The sequence below is a fragment of the Cornus florida genome, unplaced genomic scaffold (assembly GCF_030987335.1).
Source record: "Cornus florida cultivar Cherokee Brave unplaced genomic scaffold, ASM3098733v1 CherokeeBrave_3.0.0_Hap2_Chr06, whole genome shotgun sequence".
Taxonomy (NCBI): Eukaryota; Viridiplantae; Streptophyta; class Magnoliopsida; order Cornales; family Cornaceae; genus Cornus; species Cornus florida.
In genome coordinates this window covers 98,221,289-98,240,979 of record NW_026775576.1, presented here as the reverse complement: position 1 = coordinate 98,240,979, position 19,691 = coordinate 98,221,289, and the positions used below count along the sequence as shown (strand labels likewise).

General features: G+C 32.8%; 2 protein-coding genes across 2 annotated transcripts; both read right to left on the bottom strand.

The window, feature by feature from the left end:
* Positions 1-232: 232 nt before the first annotated feature.
* Positions 233-6,158, bottom strand: LOC132313237 (mitochondrial uncoupling protein 1). Its single transcript, XM_059811923.1, has 9 exons — positions 5,845-6,158; positions 4,776-4,994; positions 4,592-4,670; positions 4,247-4,380; positions 4,037-4,135; positions 3,837-3,941; positions 1,446-1,520; positions 826-912; positions 233-480 (listed from the first exon to the last, which is right to left on the bottom strand). Exons 1-9 carry the CDS (start codon positions 5,929-5,931, stop codon positions 445-447), a joined length of 921 nt encoding a protein of 306 aa, XP_059667906.1. The 5' UTR covers positions 5,932-6,158; the 3' UTR covers positions 233-444.
* Positions 6,159-7,500: 1,342 nt separating this feature from the next.
* LOC132313235 (probable sugar phosphate/phosphate translocator At3g11320) lies at positions 7,501-15,069 on the bottom strand. Its single transcript, XM_059811921.1, has 4 exons — positions 14,069-15,069; positions 12,286-12,389; positions 11,613-11,841; positions 7,501-8,116 (listed from the first exon to the last, which is right to left on the bottom strand). The coding sequence occupies exons 1-4, from the start codon at positions 14,507-14,509 to the stop codon at positions 7,958-7,960; spliced, it is 933 nt and encodes a 310-aa protein (XP_059667904.1). The 5' UTR covers positions 14,510-15,069; the 3' UTR covers positions 7,501-7,957.
* Between the last annotated feature and the right edge of the window lie 4,622 nt (positions 15,070-19,691).

The window sequence follows — 19,691 nt, the reverse complement described above, 5'->3', positions numbered from 1 at the left end:
ACCATTAGAACTATGCAGCCACTGTTGAATGTCCGCCATCACTGCTAGAAGATGAATGGGACAAGGAGAGGCTCTCGATTAACAGATACAACTGAATTATCTGACACATTAATATGTTTACCCTCTGTTTTCAGGCATGATTCCTCTCCAACACTTCCTATTTCCAATCCTGAATCTAACAGTAACAACCACACAACATCACCATTTTCTCCCTGTTTTCATAGCATGCCACTTCACAAAAACCTTGCATTTATTCATGATAGAGAAAATAAAATATAAATTGATTAAAAGCCTCAAAATTTTGGAGGATCAGTCAAAATGTATCTATCCCTTATAGGACTCTTTATTGAGTCTCAAAAAATGAGAACAAGAAGAAATGAGAATCTTATTTCTTTTCTAAACATCATCATCTAGTTCCCGGCTTCATTCGTCCAACTTTCAAGCTCAACCTGATTCTATACTTCTAACGAACTTCTTAGCCTGTCATCAGACAATAGAAAGAATTAGCTAGCGAATAACGGAAATTCAACATTTTCTTGATACATTGTTAACTGTTAATGTTGAAGTGACAACAGAAAAATGTCTCTTCTTAGAAAGTGGCTGGAGAGATATAAAGCCTACATACATACCAATACAGAGAATATCACAACCCTATTTCTTGATTGTGATATTTCAATTCTCAAAATTGTAATGCCTATTTTTGGATTTTCAGTTACACGTGGAAGATGGAGTTGAAAATAAATTTTCTACCACCCAGGGGAAGCAGGACCAATAATAAACCATAAAGGGAAAATAACAAGTACCAAAATGCTTCGCTACTTTTACCTGCTCCAAGGTCAGAAACATGATCACGTTCCAAGATCCAAGCCGTCCAAAATTTGGCATAAAGCCCTTATAGAAAGCCAAAGGTCCCTGCAAAGTTTTGAATGTTTACTACATTTGTGTTAATAGTAAACCTTTACCATTTGCATGATAATTCCTCATAAATGCTAGACTAGGCAGCATCATTGTATTTTTATTTATTTTTGGTCGTTTTATGTAAGGAAGAAAATAACAATATCTTCCAGCGCATTCTAAAATGATACGGAGTATTTATTTTTTAAACCAGAAAGTAACGGAAATTTTCACGAACTTTTAAGTAGGCAACAAGAACTGTCATGCAGCTATATATCCCCACATCAGAATAACATATTTAAATACTGCTTAGCTTAATATGAAAGTCAAACATTGAAACACTCTCATCCTCGATGGTTTATTGCTCAAAAGAAGAAAATAGCCAAGAAGAGAAGGAAATTAGAAACATTAAAAAAAAAAAAAAAAAAAAAAAATTTCTTTCCACGCCATTGCTCTAGCAAAAACAGTAACCAAAACAGGCCAAAACAGAGGAGAAACAAAAAGACAAATCGATATTTCATAGATGGATGTGGGAATTATAATGAACTTACATCATTCTTTAAAGTTTTGATGAAACAGTCGAGCGTACTTTTGTATGTGGGATCTCCCATCATTCTTGACTTGACCTGCAGCAGTAACCATTTAAATTCACCATACAACTTTCTTAATTATCATCCATGTGAATGACCCAGTCTGTGCAGGATAAAGACAAAGATAATGATGATGACTGCTTTATTAATTATGACTACAGAATTCAACTTACACCAAATACTAAGCCAAGTATCAACTAAGCGAATTTTGGGTGAATGGCCATTTGACTAGTCTTGAATTAGAACTGTTAATTTACAGAATATAAATGCCAAAAATTGAATTATGCTTTTCTTCATTTATTTATTGGTATAAATCAATTTTCATGTTTAATCACTTAACATTACAAAAATGAGACAACCTAGCAAAGGAGAAAACACATATTTACAGGATATAAATGGCAAAACTGAATTATGATTTTTTTTTTTTTTCAACTTAGCACGACAAAACCAAATTTCATGTTTGATTACTATACAGTTATGAAAACAAACACAACCTAACAAAAGAAAAGATAAATAATCTGACCCATTGCTACACCTTGCCAGATGTGGAGCAAACCCCATTGGCAATAAGTTGAACTTGAGATCAAGAGAAAGTGTCGTTAATTTAATTTGTAGAGCTAGATCTTTCAAATTTAATTTTGCTGTGAACGAAATGCCCATTCATTACCTCATGGATAAGAATGAAGATTCTGCCATTTTAAATAATCATCACAATGAAATGGGCATTCTATTTCTTTCGGGTACCAAACAATTAAAAGGAATGAAAAGTTTGACCGAGCATTCCATTCTTGTAATGAAATACCAATTCTAAAAATGGACACGTGTTAAGATAAGAAAGGATAAGATTAGAAATAAACACATTGTGAGATGATTGAAGTAGCACCAATTTGATGGTAAAATGAAAAAAATTTGATCAAGTTGGTTTTAGTCATGTAACAATAGCTTATAACTGAAAAAGAGCAAAAATAACATATGTTAAGTTAGGAATAATACAATAGCTTGTCGTTCAATTGAACTTCTGTCCTTAGAAATATTGAAAATAAGAGAAACAGGATTCATGCAAATGACCCCAAATACTTGAGGAGAAACTTTTTTGATAATTGAATAATGTGGTGTTTTTTGAAATATATTTTGCATTACTGACACCGTGAGATGATTGAAGGAGCACCAATTTGATGGTAAAATGAGAGAAAATTGATCAAGTTGGTTTTAGTCATGTACGAAAAAGAGACATGCTTGTTATTCACAGTAATGATAAGGGAAGAAAAAGAGCAAAAATAACATATGTTAAGTTAGGAATAATACAATAGCATGTAGTTCAATTGAACTTCTGTACTTAGAGTCAAAAAATATATATATATATATATATATATATATATATTGAAAATAAGCGAAACAGGATTCATGCAAATGACCCCCAAATACTTGGGGAGAAACTTTTTTGAGAATTGGATAATGTGGTGTTTTTTGAAATATATTTTGCATTACTGACATGACACTGAACCAACTACATAATGACTCATATTAACCATTTTAAGCCATAGATATGATGAAATGACATTCAGCCATCAACTTGTAGATTGATTTTAGCCAAAAACTGGGGCACAGTACCACATCAACTTCGTGGAATTTTTAGATGGAATAATGGCATAACTGACACACATTCAGTTGGAGAACCACGCTAGATGTTCCTGGTGATTGTTCATCCATGCTAAGAAAAGTAAAGATAATAAATTTGACCATCTAATTTAAGATCTCTCGATTGTAAAAACTACTGTAGAATATATAAAGGATACTGATAAAATTAAATGACAAAAATATCTATATTTTTTTATTAGTTCATGTTTATAAGTTGAGATCCATTAACTTTTGGATCACTAACTATCTTCTACTCTCAAAATACACCAACTGTTTGAGTGCTCCCATTTTGGAGATTCTTCATTTTCATCATTCTAATTGGACCTTGCTGGACTTAACATCAGTTAAAACACAATTATGTACACTGTTCAAGTGTTTCCATTTTAGAGATTCCACATTCTCATCAAGCTAATTGGACCTTGTTGTAACTCAACATCAACTAAAAAACAATTATGCACAAAAGGAATGATGGTAAGTAGCAAATAAGAGATGCAAATGCATACAAACAATCATGTAATGTAGTTGTAATATATATATATATATATATAATGCAAATATGAGAAAGGTTTTTAAATGTCATGTTCTAGTCCATGTGCGACATCGTTTCACCATGAATTAATCATCTAATTTCAGTACTAACCACAGGAACTCCATCAGCCAGTAGGAAATGTTGAACTAAATCAAATTTTTAAGAAACATGCATAAATTACATACCACATCAACTGGGGAGCCAATGCAGACTGCAAAAAATCCAGCACCCAGACCAGATAGCAGATGAGTGAAAACATTATCTGTAAACCCTGGAATCTTTAGAATTGTCTGCATTGAGAAAAACAGTGATACATAGTGAAGCATTTGCAGATCATAACACAAGAAAAACCAATAAACAATGAAACTTAATATTGTGAGTTTACCTGCTTCACTTGATCATAACTAGCAAGCTCAGCAGCATTGATAATAGCATTCCGTGCTACGTTTGGCCCAAGTCCAGTCCATAGAGCCCCAACTCCTTCCTAAACTCTAGATATATGTTAGTGAAATTGAATAAATAAATCAAATGAACAGGGATCAATTATTTCAAGGGGGTCAGAGGGTTAGGAAGGGAGACAAATTAGAAATATAACCTGTCTCGCTATTGTTGAGTAAGCATTGAGTGCTCCAGAATAACGCCTTGGCACACCAGGTGGCAGTTTTCCTTCAGCTTGAAGTCGAACCTTCACAAGATCGGTTGGATTTGCCACCATAATTGCCAGAGCACCTGTTTGATGTACAAAAGTACAATTAACAAACAGAAAAGCAAAAGAATTGATACAATGCGAAAAATTAGATAACTAAGATGAACCCCCATTACAAGTCTAGGATTTACATGCATCACAGAGGACTAGTACAGACACATTAAGTTACATAATTTTCTTTATTGTTGTGTGAAGGGATAATAACATGCAAATGCATCCACCGGATATTCGCACCAGTTGTGAGTCCAGCAAGTATTTTCTTGGATAAAGGAACATCTCCAACAAAGTCATTACCCACGTACAAGTTCTTAACCTGGTTCATTATAAAGATTATGCAAAAAAAAAAAATCAATCCCAGCAAACAAAGAGAATGGTCATGGTCATGACTAGTTCACAGAGAAAAAGATAGGAAACCTACTGGTTCATACAACCCGATCCTTAAACCACCAAATAAGCATTGACGATGTAATCCTGGTATGATGCCCTTCCAGAGAGCTGATAGACCTTCTTCTCTAGCAATGGTAGCAACCGTACCCAACATGCCTCTATATTTCGGTAAAGCCATTCCCTCCCCTTCAACTGCCTTCTTTTGGAGCTGAAGCCTAACCTTAGCAGTGTCCAATGGAATAGTACATATCTGCAAAATATTAAAATACAAACTAATAAATAAAAGCACTTTTATGCAACTGAATGCATTAGTCCAAATTTTAATTTCACAAATGAGCAAATAGATATCAGATATAGGAAATTTGTTAGAAAATACCCTCTTCATTTCAATCACTATATTTATCAAGTCAATCATATTTAAACAATTGAGGAATGAACCAAAACAAGGTAAGGAAACCTGATTCCTCTAATTGGCCTTATTAAGCTGTATGCATTGATCCTTACTAAGCTGAATGCATTAGGAAATTTCAGTAAGTATTTGAATTTTGAAATTTAGATTTAAAAGGTGAACAAAGGTGGGCGGCAGCAGCACAACAACAACAACCAAAAAAAAATCTGAAGATGATCATCCAAGTGCCAAGACAAGAACAACCCGATAAACTCCTACTACAATGTATAACCGATAAAATTGATAAAAATTCGTGATAAAGAGAATATTCATGGATAAATTGGTTATGATGGAGGCAATGGCTTAATGGAAGGGATGAGTGGCATTACAGGGGACACAAAAAAGCAGCATTCTTACTTTAAATACGCTAAATATTTATCACATCTAATCTAACTAATCAAAAGTACAGAAAATAAATAAATAAATAAAAAAATACTGTGTCAATGAAATTTATCAGTCAATATCGAAGCTACATATCATGATCTCATCTATCATCTGAGCTTAGCTAACTAGATGCAAGTCTCAACAAAATATATTCAAAATAAAATCATGAAAAACCTCAAATTTGAGCTCAGAAATGAAGAACAACACATCGACAACAAAGAAGATAGATATATAAGATCATTGTAAGTTTGACGAGAGTGAATTTTACCTCAGCGAAGCAAGCAGCGAAGGCGCTACTGGCGAAGGTTCCGGCGAATGAGATATCCGATTTGGGTTTCTGATCCGTCACCCCCATCGAAGACTGCTAGAGGAATCGTATTGTTGAGGTATGAAGAGGATGAAATCAGGGCTATATAGATGAGACTATATAGAGAGAGAGAGAGAGAGAGTGAAAGACGAGATTAGTAACGGCTTTTGGAAGAAATGGGAATCTCGGGAAAAGCAAAAGCGAGACTGCAGTGCAATTGGGCGTGCGTGATTTGGTGCGTGGAGTCCATCGTCACCTTCATTTATTCGTTTTTATTTACTCCAAAGCCATGTTCGCTACGGTAGTGCATTTTACGCTTTAATCCCGTAAGTTCCCATTTTTCGCAACTATACGTAGTGTCACTCATCAAGTTGATGCCAACACGGCCTGCCACATTCTGTGATAAGATTAAGATGAAGAAGAAGGTCCGAATATAATATTTTGAACCAACGGAACTTAATTACCAACCTTATTATATATTGTATTACTATCTGAGACATGCAATTAAGGTATACTTATTCTTTCAAATTTTAAAATATTTATATAATTTAAGTTGAATTTTTTTGAAAATTTTAAGTCATTCATGAAAAGATATATTTATTTTATTTTAACTTTTTAATTAAGACAAGTATATTAAAATAATTCAAAAAAATAATACTAATAAAAAATGAACAATTAAATCTGGACTGAAGAAGTATTTTTTGCATTGGGACTTGGCAACATGACGTAGTAATATTCTTACATAAAATTTTAATGTTTTACTAGTATTGTTATTTTCCTTATTATTATTTCCCTACATAAAATCTTATGCATTGCCAATGATAAGATTTACTTAGACGTGATCCAATCACAAATGCACACATAATTCTTAATTACAAAATTAATAAATTAATAAATAAAGGCACAAATAATTCTTAATTGCAAAATTAGAAAATTAATAAATAAATAAATTAGAAAAGGTGAATGGATTTATTCCAAAAATAATTATTGTTCTTATTTATCACTTTCTTATTTTGTAATTACTGATTATTTATGCATTTATAATTGAACCACATTAGCACTCATTTTGTAATTACTGATTATTTATGCATTTATAATTGAACCACATTAGCAGTGAATGGGCAAGTCTTGTCCCATTACAAATGATCACCTTTCAATTTTTTTGTCCAAATGAAATGCATAATTTTATGGTTTTTGTAGAATATGTAATGATGCAATTGACGGGTGTGAAATTAAAGAATGTAGCATCAGATTCTAGATATCCATCAATATGAAAAAGAAAGTGGATGTCCCATATGACTACTCCATTCTTTGGTGAAAAAGATTTGGACCATCACTCAAGTGGTGGAATGCTACTTACTAATCCACCAGTGGTATCCTGAGTGATGTACAAGCCTTTCTTCCTGTCACAGTTCTGAGGGAGAAAAAAATGGTTGACAACATGTCAGAATCCACATGAGTGAATTGGGCATGGGATGATTGAAATTGTCTCAACCTGGTCATACTCATGTTGCAGCTGATGTTACTTCTCTATAACTATATGCACACTCGGGGGTTGGGGGGAACTAGAACGGCAACCACAAGAAGCTGAGCTGGACTTGCAGAAAATTTGCAGAATGAACCAACAAAAGAAACAATTCCTTGATATATATGTTGATGGGCATTTTACAGTGTTTACACAACAATAAAATTTGTATATGATTGTGCAATGGTATATATGTTGATGCATCTTTCATCAATCAATCAACATTTGGCACTAAGGTTATAAGAGGGAAAAAAAATAAAATAAAAAATAAAAAAAGAAAGAAGAAAGAAAATTAATTGATTGGAATGAGTCCAAGTCTACCCCCCAAAAGCATAACTGATGCTGCCCTCATAACCTGAAGATTAGTGCAGAAAAGGTCAATACATGCTTTTATTGAGATTTCCCCTCTGCCAACCATAAAGTTACTTGTCGCACAGGTAGAACTCGCCTTCTTCGTGGACAAAGAATATATGGCATCCGCTGTAACCATATTTCAAAATGACGACTTTGAAAGAGATTGAAGGCACCTTCACATGAAGAAACGTGGAGTTAAAGGGCTTCCCATTTGCTCCTCTTCTTGGCTTCACCATACAAAACCACTCCAATGACAGTGAGCATGTAGCCGAGCATGCCCGTTACTGACACAGGATTTCTAAATATAAGAATCGAGATAACCACGGCAACAGCCCCTTTTGCATTTCCCAAGACCTGTAGAAGTTTAGCTCTTTCAGTTTCAAAATAGGCCAGAAGTTCCTCAGAACACATCTTAAAAAATATAAATATAAAAAAATAAGCAACAAAATTGGGTGAGAAAATGGAAGTGAAGCTACTGTTGTGGAACTATTGGGATGAGTATTACTACAAGGAAAACATCAACATTGACTAGGTATATTTCCTTCGTGCAAAGCACAACTTACAAGCAATCCAAAGTACATACATTGATGCATATACAACTTTGTTCAATCAAGGTCATTACTAATCTATCTTAAGTAAAAGTTCGAGTGTTTTCAGGTTTCTAACAATGTACTGGATTGACAAAACTTCATGAAGATCAATTGAGTCAATTCTTCCATCTTCCAATATTTGGCACAAGAACTGTCCTTTCGAATGTTTTCAGGTTTCTAACAATGTACTGGATTGACAAAACTTCATGAAGATCAATTTGGTCAATTCTTCCATCTTCCAATTCTATTCGGCATAAGAATTGCGCTAGCTAGTTGATGCCATGAATTGTACAGACAATTTTTTTTTTATAAGTGAATTGTATAGACAATTTTAGTTGCATCTTTGATGATAATTAGATCAGACAAGTCTTCATCTCTTCTTAGTCAGTGATCTTTCCATTTTGACTAAAGAAAGTTTTCAAGTTAGACAATAGGGAGACAGATTGATAAGGATTTCTTTCAAAATCCACCCTTTCACCTTTGTTGAACAGTTGTAAAAGAAAGGTTCATACGAATCTTTTATAGGCAGGTCCAACAGTAGTATTATTTATATAATTATTTATTATGATAACTAGAGCAGTATTCCTGCCATTCAGGCGGGACAAATCCTATCTACGCACAGATCTAACTCCAATGCTGTGTGCCAGTTTCAATCCAAGACAAGCACTGTGAGAATCCCAAAGGAGGAAATAATTTTGTATGTTCAAATTTAAATTAAACGGAAACATTTTCATCTACTACTTTATACTTAGAGGTTACTAGCTACTAGCTAGAGTATGCAGCGTAAGTAACATGAACAACAAAACAACACTAAAAAAGTAAATTAGGCAGATGTAGTAATTATATGCCAATTCTCAGAAAAACAGTAGGCCTGTGCTAGCAGTTAGTACATCCACTTTGAAACTGAAAAAAACTTTTCTAATTTAATATATTGGACATCAACACCACCAAATGATTCAATATCTTGCAACCATCCACAATTTTAGTCAGTAACAGTGCATCATTTTGATATAGAATTTCAATTACAATTCCAATGGGTTCCGCCAACAAAGGCTCAATAAATGTTCCCCTGTAATTTAGAGATGGATCCAATAGCTTCATGTAATCTAAACCATTAAAAGTTTGTGGGAGGGGATGCCAATACTAACATCTCATGCATGAGCCTTAGATCAATCAACAAAACGGGTGCCCTCAAAGCCAAGAGGGAGCCAGAGCATCTACCGAGAGGGGATGTTTTTAACATCTCATGCATAAGTCCTAGATCAATCAACAAAACAGGTGCCCTCAATGCCAAGACGGAGCATCTACTTTGGAGTAGAGTGGGTTCTTTTTCATTTTCCACTGGTTTAAAATCCATGTATCTGCTTTTTCAATATCTATTCTATGAATACTTGGGGGTGCGGGTGGTGCTTTACTTTTTAGTTCTCAACTCCAAAAATAATTAGCTTGAAACATTTTAATAATATGTAATATGTACTTCCTATTGAAATTGATATGTAATAGAAGTCTACAATACACTGTCTGAAATGTCCATATCTTTATGCAACTATAGCAAGATAAATCTTTACCCTAAAATAATAATAATAATAAAAAATAAATAAACTATAGCCGGATAATATTAAAGGATGCCCAAAATTCGCAAAAACACAGAGGTGGTTTGTCAACAAAAAAGGTTAAATTTTAAATAAGCACAAGCAGAAGGTTTCTAAGAAGGAAAAAAATTTATAGCAGTTCTTATTGATATTTGGAGGGGGCAAAGGGTGGGGGCTCGTGTTCGTGACTTCTGGAGGGCGACTCCCCTTTGCATTTGGTGGTGCCTCTGGAAAGAACGCAATAGAAGATCTTTTGTTGGGGAGGAGTTACCCATTGGGGCTCTAAAGTATTCTATTATTTGTTCTCTCTTTAGTTGGGGTATGGGGAGAGATTGTTCTTTTGTAGAGGACTTTTTGGACTTTTTGGGGTCTTTGGATCCATAGGTTTTCTCTTTTCTTTTTGTTCTTGGTTCTTGTACAGCTCTTAGGACGTGTTCCCCTCTTGAACGCTTTCTAATACAATTTTACTTATCAAAAAAAAAAAAAGCAGTTCCTACAGGAAATGTCATTAATACACCCAACAGTTTCTTAAGAAAAACAAAACTCATCGTTAGAACCCATAGAAACTGCCATGAACAAAATAAGAGAGTAACTTTTTGTTTTCTTTTTACTAGACACTTACTTCAATCCCTTCAACTGTTTCCCTGAAACTCAATTATTTTTGGAAGCATCACTGAAAAGCATAGAAGATTTTCTCAAAAGGATGTGGAATAACCTAAAAGCTGATTACATCTAAATACCATCAAGATTTAGTGATCCAGACCTACTATGAGTCAGCATCTCAAACCCGTATCCTACTTATCAGCTTCTAAAGAATCCAAACTGTCTCAGGTTCTAGCTTCAATTTTTGCATCTAGTTAACACCTCGCATGTTTGACCATCTACCTTAGTGGCCAAATCATGTAATGCAGAAATTTATCTACTTTCTTCAACTCTTCTTATGTACTCTTCATATATATTTCAATTCAAACTAGTTTATCAACGAGGGACCACTCTTCTTCGAGGAATAAATGAGTTGCAATCTGTAAACTCCAGCATATATTATTCTGTAAAACAATGGTTAACAGAATAAACTATAATAATAGAGTCAACCATCCACCATCAGCATCAATAAATGGATCTGTCAAAATAGTTTAAACAAACTGGAAGGTTGAGGAGATTCCATAAGGGGCAATTGTGTCTGTGTGCACGTCTTACTTACCAAAAACAAAAAGTTTGATCAAAATTATTGATCCTAATTCGCTAAACAACCAGAAATATCAAAGAAAATACAATAAAACACGTCAACTTGTCTAGGACAGCAACTAACAAGTAGCACAATAATGATGTTCAAAGTCATCAGCAGACAAATTACAAGGAAATAGCTAAAAAGTGGGCACACTGGAAAGTAGCACTTCCGATTATATTTTAACTATGCACCAATAAAACAACATCTCTGGTCTATGATATATCATCACCTTCATAAAACCAATGTTCCTTAGATTTTGATATGAACACAAGACTAAGATTTTGTAACAACAATCTGAATTAAGTGAAAATATAGTATAGATGGTAATGTAAGAGATTAGCTCAGGCAGTACAGAAGTTGCACCATTATAGGTTAAACATAATCAAATAGAGTGAATATCAAGTGAGAATGATATGCCAGGTGCTGAACACAGAACATACCTGGAGAGTCAAGGCACTTGTGTGTTTAGTGACCAAGAAATTGGTCAAGTTCACAAAATATGCTAGAGTAGAATTGAATAGCAGATACCAGATTATTTTGACATCATTTCTTGCAAGCGCTAATGCGATCCCAACCACATTTTCCTCCATCAACAGCGTAGCAGGAAGTAAAAATACAACAGCTATTGGTGCCATGTACAGCAGAAGGTTCATGGAGTTCAGCTTTTCCCTGGAAAAAGAAGAACACGTACATAATTACACATGTACTGAAGTTAAGCCCCTAAAGCACTCAGTAATAATAACTCTGTCCCAAAATACTTGTCCATCTTTCTATGTTGGGATGTCCCAAAATAAATGTCCCATTCCAAAAATGGATGTACTATTTTTATAATATACCTAAACTATCCTTCTGATATTGACTTTTGCACTAATTACAGAGTATTCTTTTGTCTTTTAACAAGGATAACTTTGGAAATTTCACTCTTATCAATACAATAAACAAATATTAAAACTCCACTACAATAAAAAGTTGGATTCCCTCTAACTTAACTCCCTAACCCCTCCAACCAATTGCCAGGACCAAAAAAAAAAAAAAAAAAAAAATTGGATTCCCCAAACACCCCACGAATTTTGGGACGGAGGTAGTCTTGTTTATAATTCAGAAAATAAATACCCTTCTGAGGACAGCAAAATCCCTTGAAGCACTGATTTTAATGCCCTTGCAGCTGTAGCACCAATACACATTATAAAGCCAAACAAATGGAAACTTGGTTCTCCCTGCATCCACATTATAGAGAAAAAAAAAAAAGTTCAATTATACTCTAAAACAAATTAAATTACAAAACAGGCTTCTTATCACAAGTAATAAATATGCATATGAATATATCAACAACCCTTTCAATAGAAGCTGTTAAACAATCAAAAACATAAAAAAAAAATAATAATAATAATAATAAAAAATGGAACACATAAAATAGTCTGCCGCACTTGAGGTTGAGAGAGGAAAAAAACACACTTCACTTTCTTTTCAATTTCTGGATGGTGCCATAGGGAGGAGGACAAACAAAGAAGATTCACAAGTGTTTTATAAAATTGTGACAGGGGTTTGGCGCATTTGTATCTCTCACTATAAAGTAGTAAGATACAAATCCATCCCCTTGAAGGAACCTGTATCTTGCAATGGGAGTTCCATTAAGGCTAGCTTCTTGTTTCTCTTGCCCCCCTCCATTCTATCTTACGATATCAGTTTGATACTGCGTGGTTAACTTACCACCAACATATAATTGTGATGACTGCATGGTTTACTCTTCACCATGAGTCATAGGAGCCATTTACTAAATTACTTTCTAATGACTGCATCAAATAATAGAATTTAATTCCTCTAGGATTGGAGAAAATTAAGCTAGAGTAGAGTGGATTTCATTTCAAAGCACTTTGAACAATGGTGTCTTTTTTCTGGTCCACCTCAAAAATTTGCTTGTAAGTTGTAGCTGGACAGCTAAACAAGATTAAATTATCTAATTTCAAAAGTCTCATACTGTCACACTAATTTTACATTACCTAATAAGTTGGATAATGAGATTTTAAAAAGAGTGATTGAGCCCAAGATTTTTAGAACGACAATGTCAAAAACTCACATTGGATTTATGCCAGGGAGATCAATGATGGAATTCTCTTCTTCAGCAACTAATATAACGGTTAGTGAGAAGTACAAAGACCTCAAAACGACCTCTATTGGCTTAGAGAAGCAAGGAATTAATATGGTAGGTTTAGAAAAGTAGACTGGTACCAGAGCCTTAATTATTCATTATTAGATGGGTATATACAAAGTGAGGTCCCGTGGTGCATACTCTTCATGATCATCCTATTTTAATCAATAGAAGTGATGCTAAATTAGTTGTAAATCTACAAAATTTGAGTGTTTGTCAATTCCAATTCCCAACGAATTTGTACCAAGTTATGCAAGCAAAATGTCCTACTGCTTACCCATGATCCATTTTTTTTCAAAATTTATAAAACTTCTTGAAGTTGATTTACAATTTCAGATTCAGTCTACAATTCTATGGTATCTTTTGTTCTGTTTGCCAAATTGTGCAAGATAAACCTTGGCAATGATAATACAAAAGGATCAACAAAATTTCATCTTTTGATAGAAGATTCTTAACAATTAGACATACAAGAATATCATCTCTTATGTCTCAACCCAGAAAGAGGAATATCTTCTTTCAACTCTATCTATTGTCTAATCTAGGAATTTGTCTTAACATTTCATTTAGGATAACCAAAGTTAAAGTTTTCTTGCAATCAGAAGTCAATTCTTCAAGTGAAAAATAGAGGCAATTTCAAACTTAAAAGATCAATTGATTCAATTCAATCCCAAAAAAGAAGATCCATAACTTGAAAGACAAAGAAACTTCAATTAAGTAGAAGATTAGAAGGGAAAATGAAAAATTTACCCCGCTAGCAATGATGACCCCTGTAACCACAGGAATGAGAGTGACATAGGTCAGCCAAGCCTCCCTCTTCACCGTCATTATATAGGCAAACACCGCCGTGAAGAAAGGCGTGGTTGCCCCAACTGCCTGATTAAACGACACCGGAAGGTAGCGGAGCGACACATTCCCACTGACCACAGAAGTACAGAAGATGAGACTCAGAGCTGAGATCTTGGTGAACTGAGCTCGTGAGCGTATCGTCTGCAAAGGAACCATCTTTAGCCAAACAATAGCAACATAGCTCAACAGCGAACACGCCGTCATGTGACACATGGTGAGAAAGATCGGGTACTTGAAGCCGTAGTTGCTCAGCAAGTACTTGTTCAGCAACAGAACCCCAATGTTGGACGAGTACCATGACGACACGAGCCCGATCGTGAACAACCGGCTCGAGCCCTTCATCGAATTGAATGAACTCTTCTAGGGTTTTCCAAACCCAATTGAGATAATACAAATTGCGTTTCGGATAACGAATATACGAATAGATAATATTATTTCGGTCAAGCGTTCTAGAATTGGGTGAGTTGCAGGACGGCAGAGAGAGAGAGATCTGGAAATGGAGAACAGAGGTGGAGGTTTTAGAGGGATAGAGAGGGGGGTTAGAGGGGTAAGAGGAGAGAGAAAGTCTCGTGGATCTTAAGAGGGTTTCGTGAGAGATTGTGTGACAGTGAAGCGTTTCGGAATTGAAGTCTCTGATGTGAAGGTTTTTCTGTATGTATGCAAACTACTACGGACTACGGAGAAGAAGCGAGCTTGGAAGAAAGGTAAAAAAAAAAAAAAGTATATCAGGTTTGATTAACGTACGTAACGGTAAGGAAATATGCATACATATATATATAGTTATATATGTTTCTCTTTCTATACATATAGAAAGAGAGAGGAGAAGGTGTTTGGGGGGAATGTGGGAATGTACCAGTCTTGTGATAGGGTTGAAAATCTGGTTCACATGTCACACCAGTTGCAAGGTTTGGATCAAATGGGTCGGTCAATAGACAACGTTTGATGCAATGTGCCTTAAGATTTGCTTGTCTGTATTGAATTTAGATGGTTGTTGTTAAACTAATTCTTGAAAAAGAGTGGTTTTTCAAAGGAAAATGATATTTGGTACTGCTAAATACTAGCAGGAAATTAAGAGTAAATAAAGAGATAAATGTCGTCTTAAAAGAGAAAAAGAAAAAGAAGAAAAAAATGAATATTAGTGATTAAAGTATCTCCTTTTCACCATGGCAGTTGGAAGACAAGGTTGTCCATGGATAGGCCTCTTCTTTCACTTTCCAAATGAGAACATGGGTAGATAATTATTTGTTGGTATTCTTTGTATTCTTGGCCATTTAATTGTTCATTAATAAAAAAATTATATTGTCAAGCATGACAACATGAAATTAATTTGATACAACTAATGGAAGAAGTTCAATATATATATATATATATATATATATATATCTCAACATATTAAATTTTTGGAATTACAATATGGTCTGACTTGTCTTCTAATAATTGTATTTAGATTCGCTTTTCAAATGTTATTTTTGATTTTTTTAGATTTGAAAACTGTTTTGTGTGGTGTTTGATTTTTTTTTAAAAAAAAGAACTATGCCTTTTTACAAGTTTAATGAGATATTCGAAATATCAAAATTCTATTCTTTAAACACACAGCAAGTTTGGCATTATTCAGTAACTTAATTGGTACAATTCTTGAGAGAGTATGTTTGTGCTCGTGCTCATGATAGTGCTCGTACTCGTGTTCGTGTTCGTGTTTTTCTCCTTTAGTTTGTCAAGAAAAATAATAATAATAATTTACTTCAGTCTTCAACTATAAGCAAAACATATATTTTTGTAGAAGAGTTTCAATAAATGAATTGTCAAAAACTCTTCTAACATTAAAAACCCTCTCAAAAATATAATTCTCACATACTAATTAATAAATCAAATAAAAGTAATAGTTTCTAATTAAACCAACCCTAAAGTAAAAGATATGTTAATTAAACCAACCCTAAAACAAAGTTAGTACATGAAAGTTAGTACATCGTAAAATGAAGAGGGAATAATTTGTTGTCTGTTTACACTTGCATTTGGTTTCTTTTCTTTCCTTTTAGCTAAACTGGTGAGAGGAAAATCTCCTTTACTCTTCCATTTTCGCTTGATTTCTTTTCATCCAAACAAAGTGTTAAAAAATAAGAGGAGCTGCCTCGGACTGCTTATCTTATTCGATTAATCCAGAATAAAAAATTTAAAAAAAAAAAAAAAAAAAAAAAGGAAGACAAGTGGGCTTTGCTGGAAAAAAAAACTAAGCTCTGCCCTCCAATGGGTCCAATTTGTCGGCTTGTTTTCTTTGACTGGTTAAGAGCACGGGAGTTAACGCTACCGTGCTACTCACGTGCATTCGGCAACAAAGAGTCTCTGACACCACATAAGCTTTTTGCCAGATCATTTTTCAGGTTTGTTTTTTTCTTACAATTTTTTTTTTTTTTTCTGAAAATTGCTTCATTTTCAAATTGGGAGGAGATGACAATTCGAGTGCATAAATGTGAGTTTATTTTATCTTAAAAACAAAAAAACTTGTGAGGAGATTCTTGTTATAATTTCATGGAATTTACATTTTGATTAGAAGCTAAAATGACTATGACTGCCATTAACAAAATAATTGTTTATTTAAATCAGTACTATTTGATTAGGTCTAAAATACATGAAATATGTCCAAAAAACAAAAAAAGTTCACTGAGAGATAGAGAAGGATAATTTGTAAAATAGATAAAGAATTCCTGCACTCCTCAACCAATTTATTGCCTTTCTCATTATCAATCAATTCCTTCCAGTGAATTCTTTTTTTCTTTTTTTGATCGGATTCCCATGGATTCAAAATAAATAAATAAAAAATAAACTAAAAAAATAGTATTTTCAAATGTCAGGTTAATCCCAATAGATAAATAAATAAAGAAGAAAGAAATTCCAAATTCAATGGTGAGGATGTTAAATATTATCCATTCTTTAATGAGAAATGATAAGTTTTTCGACCATAATTGCCGATTGCTCGTACGAATCTAACATAGTTGGGAATGAATTGAATAGAAAGAGATGTTTGGGATATATTTTTTTAAAAGAATTTCAACCTGGTCCAACCACGTTAAATTTGAGAAAGAATCATTGCAAGTAACTCGGGCTCGCTTTGTATTTATTTACAAAGACTTCAACTTTTGACATTCTATGATTAAAAGTCGTACAAATCACTTTTGGACTACATGCATTATGGACCAAATTTATTTTATATTAGGTTCAATTTATTTGGATGTAAAATATTTACAAAAATATATATATATTAAAATTTATCAAAAATAATTTATTCATTAATTTTTGGTAAATTATTTTATATGTTCTGCCTGATAGACTTGACCTCAATCTCAACTTACACCTTTGCCAAATACCTAAAAAGCAAAAAATATTTTATGTCGAAACAAACAGAGTCTAAGAATGCGTGAATTCTTAATTTCGAAGTTTGTAATACCGGAAAATAGTTCAACAATGTGTTCAATAGGAAGGAAGAAATAGGTGTGGAGATAAAATAGGAAGGAATGAAAAATTTTCATTTGTTTGGTTGAGATAATATAAGAAAATAAGGGAGGATAGGAAGGATGACACATTCTTCCTCATTTACAAATTTTCATCTCAAAAAATGGACAGAAGAAAGAATGTAAGACAAGTGGACATTATAGAAAATTTAAATTAAATATTATTCTAAATTATACAAATTTTAAATTAAATACTATCATAAATTATATAAATTTTTAATTATAATACTATCCTAAAAACTAACAAAAAGAATGAAATACGCAATTCTTCTATTCTTCTCTTCTTTCCATTCAAATTTTTATTTCCTACCAAATAGAGCATAATAGCAACAATTTTTAAAGGGAGGCATGTTTGCACTTCATTTTTTTACAAGTGCACTCCATTTTTCTTTATTCTTTAAAGGAAATGACAAGAAGGTCATTAAGCTCATTAATGCATCCTTCCTAATTTTCTTACCTTATTTACTATATATATATATATATATATATATATATAGTTCCTTTCACATAATCACTCGTCTTTTTATTTTATTGTCAAAAAAGTTCGAACTTTATTGATCATCAAGTACAATGTAAACTTAATTATTCAAATAAATTTCAAATAAAATTTTAAAATTCACATTCGGGAAAGAAAAAAAAAATCAAACTAAAATCAAAGCATAAAATAGAAAAGAATTTTTTTAAAAAAAAGTTACCATTCCCACCAACATCCAAATTAATTTTTAAAAATCACATCACTAAAAAAATAAAAAATAAAATCCAAACATAAACTCAAAGCATAAAACATAAAAAAAAATAAAAAATAAAAAACAAATTACTCTTCACATCACTATTATCATCATCAAATGAGTTTAATTGGTTCATAAAGTTTTAATAGTTATTTAATATTTTTTATACTAACAAGATCAATTATATCGTTGAATTTTGCTATTTCTTCATTTGTGAAATCTTTCATTCTTACCTACAAAGATCAATATATCAACCCCTAACGAGTAAGAAAAGAGAAAGTTAATACAAATAGAGAAAGAGCTTGGTAAGGCAGGAAACAAGAGAAAATTGGGATTAACAAAAAGGGCAAAGTATAGAAAATCCTCCCCTCGACTTGTAACCTTTTTTAGTAAGCCCTTTGTCTATTTTTTTACCAAAGAATCCCCTCGACTTGTAGCCTTTTTCCGATAAATCCCCCTTATCTAATTTTTTACTAAAAAAAATCCCTCAATTATCTGAAGGGGGCAAAAGAATTGATATTTGGACCAAAATGCCCTGTTATTTAAATCTTAATTCTCCCTAAATTCAAAAATTCATATCTCACAAACTGTACATTTTGAAATTGCAAATAATATATGCATCGAAAACTTATGAAATAAGGATTCCAAAAATATAAATTCTTTATAACTAGAGAGAAATAGGCAATCTAAAAATCTATTCCAACAATCTTATTTTATTTTTGTAAGAAAATTTTCAGAATTATTCATTTACATATAGAGCCGAATATATAGATAAAAAAATAACCCTAACAGAGATCGATATCACAAGATATCATATTTTGCGTCAAAGTATTTTTTTTTTCTTTTATTGACTCATCATTTAAAAAATAAATAAAAATAAATATTCGGTCTTTATTGGGACTAATTTTTTTTATATGCTCCATATGAAAATAAATAGTTCTGAAAATTTTCTTGCAAATAATCTGAGTATTTTATAAAAAATAAAATAAAATAAAATTATTACAGTAGATGTTTGGATTGTCTATTACTCTCTGGTTATGAGATTTTGTTAAACAAATCTTATATTTTTGGAATCCTTGTTTTATAAGATTTCTGTGCATATATCATTTCTGTGAATTTTTGAAGTTGGGGAAAATTAAGATTTAAATAAAATGACATTTTGGTCAAAATATCAACTATTTTACCTCCCTTAGATAGTTGAGGGGGTTCTTTAGTAAAAAAATTATATAAAGGGGATTTATTGGAAATGACTACAAGTCGAGGGGGGTTCTTTGGTAAAAAAATTAGATG

Bases quoted from the DNA above. Each gene is read 5' to 3' on its own strand.
- LOC132313237 (XM_059811923.1), bottom strand. From the start codon at position 5,931: ATGGGGGTGACGGATCAGAAACCCAAATCGGATATCTCATTCGCCGGA. The intron at 4,136-4,246 runs GTTATATTTCTA...TCTAGAGTTTAG, and splicing joins ACTCAACAATAGCGAGACAG to GAAGGAGTTGGGGCTCTATG. The intron at 481-825 runs GTAAAAGTAGCG...GTCTGATGACAG, and splicing joins TGTTTCTGACCTTGGAGCAG to GCTAAGAAGTTCGTTAGAAG.
- LOC132313235 (XM_059811921.1), bottom strand. From the start codon at position 14,509: ATGAAGGGCTCGAGCCGGTTGTTCACGATCGGGCTCGTGTCGTCATGG. The intron at 12,390-14,068 runs GTAAATTTTTCA...ATGTGGATGCAG, and splicing joins GGGTCATCATTGCTAGCGGG to GGAGAACCAAGTTTCCATTT. The intron at 11,842-12,285 runs GTATTTATTTTC...TTCTTTTTCCAG, and splicing joins ATTTTGCTGTCCTCAGAAGG to GGAAAAGCTGAACTCCATGA.